Source organism: Mizuhopecten yessoensis, unplaced genomic scaffold (genome assembly GCF_002113885.1).
Source record: "Mizuhopecten yessoensis strain PY_sf001 unplaced genomic scaffold, ASM211388v2 hete_36191382, whole genome shotgun sequence".
In the NCBI taxonomy this organism is placed as follows: domain Eukaryota; kingdom Metazoa; phylum Mollusca; class Bivalvia; order Pectinida; family Pectinidae; genus Mizuhopecten; species Mizuhopecten yessoensis.
The window spans coordinates 1-5,110 of NW_018485774.1; the positions used below are offsets into that span (position 1 = coordinate 1).

Below are 5,110 nucleotides of genomic sequence, written 5' to 3' on the forward strand. Positions count from 1 at the left end.
GGAAAAATGTATCCATTTAATATCCTGTTAGTAGGGAGATAATATCCTGTTAGTAGGGAGATATGAAGGTATGTTTCCTTTAGTAAATCATATTTTTCGCTGAGGTTTCGAATATGTCAATTTGCCAAATGCTTAGAAACATAAGCACACTTATGATTATGATCTCAGACTTATATATTATGACATGTACACACCAGTTTGTCATGTAATATGATTTACACACACTCATAATTAAGTATAACCGATTTTACATATGTTCCAGGTTTAGCATCAACTTCGGCTGTGATTGCGAGAATAATTCGACGGCCTTCCACTTCAATCCGCGTCCCACAGAGGGCGTGGTCATCCGGAACGCCAACCTTGGAGGCTGGGGAGATGAGGAGAGAGACTATGAAGCTGAGTTCCCCTTTACACCCATGAACTACTTTGACGCCATGTTTGTCTGTACAGATGACCAATATGTTGTACGTATACCGACAGGTCCATCCAGTTTTACGTCACCATCATATGGTCTAATTGTATTATTTAAATAAAAAACACTGACAAATACACTCTAATTTAAAGTTTTCGTTTAATACCTAAGGGTTATTTAACGGGATTTTTTTTAAACGAACAAACACGTTTACAAGTTGTTACCGTTGCTTAAGGATCCCAGTCCCACTAAGGTTTTTATCTATAAGGAGTAATCTCCCCTTAACTTCCGTTTTGATATAACTGTAGAGCAATTGGGGGAGGACACTTCCGTCGACCAGGTAGCTTCAATCGGTTAGAGCGATAGTTTCGCAGTGTGTAGTTCATGGTTCGAATGTGGGTTTAGCCACGAAATGTCTTTTTTTATGCTAAGAACTCTGTTGTTAATTATATCTTGTATAATTCATCTTAATCATTTCTGATAAATGTCCAGCAAACAATGGTTTTCTTTTCAGAAATGATTTATCAAAGCTGTAGTCACGACAGATATTTAGTTACAGTTTTTGGCAGTAGTACGGAGATCTTTAACATTTTTTTCATATGGGTAATTATAACATTCACGTGTTTTGATGAAAGGTCCATGTAAATGACAAGTACTTCACTAACTTCGGCCACCGCTGTGGAGTTCCAGACGCAAGTCATTTCCACATTCAAGGTAACATGGATATCAAGGACGTCGAGTACTACGAACCCCTGGTAAGGAATTCAAACTATTTTATCATGATATTCAATCTTCCTCATTTCCATGCAGAAAAATAAATTGACTTTAATTTATTGATTTTGTTTCAAGCTTTTCTATTTATTTATGAAATATTCACAATTCTTTCTTGGTAGGACGATGACTTTGTGAAGGAGATTCCATGTGGTCTTGAGAAAGGAGACGTCGTCTTCTTTAAGGGGTTTATGAGGCCAGGAGGTGATACGTAAGTAACACAACCAAGATGTTCAACTTCGTAGATAATACCATGATAAGCCGGATAGGCTGTTAATCAACCGATAATGTACAACAGATTCAGGGTTCCACTTCATTCCTTCATTGGTTCCTCTTGTAGTCAATATTCAATTGCTGCATACCTGACGTAATTTTGAGATACAAGAAATTTACTGCCGTATGGAGTAAAAACATGGATTAGAATTTGAACATTTTAGAAAAAACCCTAAAAGAGACATCAATTGTCAAACAATAGTTTATGTTAAACTTATGTATATCATCCATACGCATTTACTTCAATAACTTTTACATATTGCATACTGAACATTTGAAATAAAAATCCGTACCCAAAGTACGACATTGCGCACATTTATGTACGTGTTCGCGGTTTGGTTTTGTTTAATTTTCAAAACGTAAAAAGAATCACATTGATACTTCTAATGGAAGTGTGCCTCTTCATTAGGTAATTACATAATGAAGTAACAAGAAATTATCAGTATGAAAATATTGGTTTCCGTGTCATTTACAGTAAAAACTGAATGTGTCAATTATTTTAGTTTCTCCGTCAACCTAATGAATGGACCTTCTGCCGACGATGACATCGCCTTTCACTTCAACCCTCGAGTGGGAGAGGGAGCGCTGGTGATGAACTGCCGGATGGGTGACTGGGGCGAGGAGGAAAGGGAAGACCTTCCTTCCTGTTTCACAAACAATGAACCATTCGAGATCAAAGTCGTAACAAAGAGCAGGAAATTCAAGGTACGATGAGTTTAGAATATCATATCAGATATTATGGAGGACTGATTCTACTTCCGCGTGATTATATATACGTTTGCCTGCCTGATCTCATAATTTTATAACTGCACTAAATTTTGCCGCATTTATAAATGAGGGAATTATTTTAATCGCAAAACACATGCCCCTTGCCCTTAATGCAATTTTTTGTTTATTCATAATAACAATATATTTACATAACAATATTTTTGACCTGGTCCACAGCTTTACGTGAACGGTAAAAAGGTTGCCAAATTTGACGCCAGAGGACAAGTAGGCGACATCAAGGGAATCAACGTCAGAGGTGATGCCTTTATATACCAGGCCAAGCTTCAGAGGAAAATGGTGAGAATACAACAATGTTTAGGTGTTCTCATCTCATATATCATAGTTCGGACGATCATTATTGACCTGTGGATTAACGATAAAGAAAACTATGTTCAACCAAAGATATACTTACAGAGTCACGAATATATTCAGATTCATTGATAACGACATTAAACATTCTTATTATTCAAACAATAACATATTTCAATTTTTAAGCATGCTCTAAGTGCATTCAATTCAGAAATATAGATTTCGAACCGTTAAGGATTAGAGTACCTGTCCGAATCAAGGCAAAACGCTGTTGTTTGGTGGGTTTTTTTAATTCTTTCCTCGATGTGTATGATCAATATATAAACCTTAAACTTAACCATAGGTCCATTCATCTACTGAGCCGCATACATAGTAGTAAAGGTGACTTTGGTACGGATAAATACAGCTACATATCGGTAGCCCGAGCAGAGTTTGATTATCTTGATTGTTCTAGCACTAACGTTTCGACAGCTCTCTAAATAACGGCCTTCATGGAAAGTTCAGAACTCCTTTAATACTGACAACAATCAGCAGGAACCCTATTTATAATCTTTGCGACAAGCTATTGTGCATTTTTGAACTCTTCCAATTCAAAGGTTGTAATTCAGGGGTGAAAGGGTTAATAAAAAGTTTCAACAATGTTTTTTTTTAAGGAAAAGCCAGTAGCCATTGAGAGAATCCCGGGTGGTTTCCGTGAAGGAGGATGGGTTGTAATCCAAGGAATTCCAAAGAAAGGATCCGGAGGGTACATATCTTTTAAGAATATCTTTTATGAAGCGTAGATATACGTTATATATAATTGTGTTTGATTTCTGAACATATTTGAATAAGTATTTCGTTTACAGTTATAACTCTTCTGCGTAGATAACCTAAAACACTAATGTTTATATTTTCGAAATATATGTGTTCTTTGACTCTCTTTTCTAACTACATAATTTCAATATCTATTTGATAATTTGATGAATATCTGACCTGAACGTTTTGTGTAGACTCATTGTTGAATTATTAAATGTTGTGCGTAGATTTGCAGTAAACTTGACATGCGGTGATGACGACGCTGATGACATTGCCATGCACTTTAACCCCCGATTGGAAGAGAACTGTACCATTCGAAACACGTGTACAGGAGGTGATTGGCAGGGGGAAGAAAGAGACCAGCCAAGCTTCCCTTTCGAACTCAAGGACACATTTGAAATCGCCATCAATGCCCAACCAGACAAATTTGTTGTACGTATACTACACAGAAATATACAATTTTGTTGGAAAGCAAATTGTTAACCAGAACATGAAAGCATTGAGTACCATTTTCATTTGTCGGCTTCGGAAGTTATACAGTAAGCAAAACATTAACGCAATACATTTCATCATGATATTATCCACACGGAAATAAACGCAGCAGCCACTGTGTGGAAATATTGATAAACAGAAAACGCATCGAGCGTTTAACAATTATAATAACTTGTTGGTTGTATGCACAACGAAATGTAATAGAAAACATGCAATAACATCTTATCTAAAACCTTGTACCTTTTAGACATTCGTCAATGGTCAGAGGTACGTGGAATATGCCCATCGCCTCCCGCTGGACAGCGTGTGCCACTTAAAGCTAACAGGAGATGCTGACTTCTTTGAACCAGAGTTCTTCTAAAACCATCGTTAGTATATCTAAGTTTCAGTTATGGCGTATGCCTTGTCTGTTTCGAAATTGTGTAAAAAGGATAAACAACCAGGAAAACAGCCAATGTCTTTGTCCACTTATTGCTATCCTAACAGAAAATGCCTATAAGATGCTAGATTTTTCAATGCATATATTGTAAATCTGTTTTGCGTTATATAGTTTTCCATAAACGTTTTGTCTCTTTCTTCCACAGCAAACAGTCCTGTGGAAACAACACCAGAAGAAATAGAGCAAGTAGGGAGTAGACATACTAGTGACACAGACTTTTCAATACATTCATGCCTCTAAAAAGATAGTATGCTGCAATTATTGCATGGACATATGACTATAGATGGACACCGTTCTAGACAGAAGGAATTAAACAACAGTGTATTATATATTATGTAACAGCTATGGTGTATCTTTAAATATATCAATATGCATGTATGAAGGATAACATGTATGCGCTTTATTTTACCGACGCAATCAATGAGAGCTTAGCACAATCTGTCCGAAAAAAGGTACTTAATGTCGTTATATTTGTGATTTATAATGTTAAATAAACTATTTTATATGACATCCGTATTTAGATTGTTTTATTTCGATATTACTGTTCTCACACAATATATATAAAAAAGATAATGTATCTCTCCAACGCAGAACTGCTTCGGTCACATGCATAAAACAGATGCTTTTCTTATAAACAAGTTAACACAGACAAAAAAATCAATTTATCGGTAAAGAACATCACATTATGTGCGAAGTGTAATTTCGTTAATATCCATTCAGTTACAATATCAGTTTTGGTCCTTAAACGTTAGATAAGTCTTGAGCCAAATCCCTTGTATCCATTTGGACAATACAACATGTTTCAAGTCAAACAACAAACGCACATTCAACGTAGGCATAACCAGAAGTTC

At 36.0% G+C, this 5,110-nt stretch overlaps 1 protein-coding gene across 1 annotated transcript; it reads left to right on the top strand.

Annotated features, from left to right (window-relative positions):
* Positions 1 to 262: 262 nt before the first annotated feature.
* On the top strand, positions 263 to 4,767 carry LOC110444942 (galectin-6-like; the record flags this gene model as incomplete). The annotated part of the gene is made up of 9 exons (XM_021489289.1): positions 263 to 464; positions 1,048 to 1,167; positions 1,306 to 1,394; positions 1,960 to 2,161; positions 2,402 to 2,521; positions 3,187 to 3,278; positions 3,556 to 3,760; positions 4,068 to 4,188; positions 4,405 to 4,767. Coding segments are annotated over 8 exons (1,144 nt in total), but the record flags the coding sequence as incomplete, so codon positions are not given.
* Between the last annotated feature and the right edge of the window lie 343 nt (positions 4,768 to 5,110).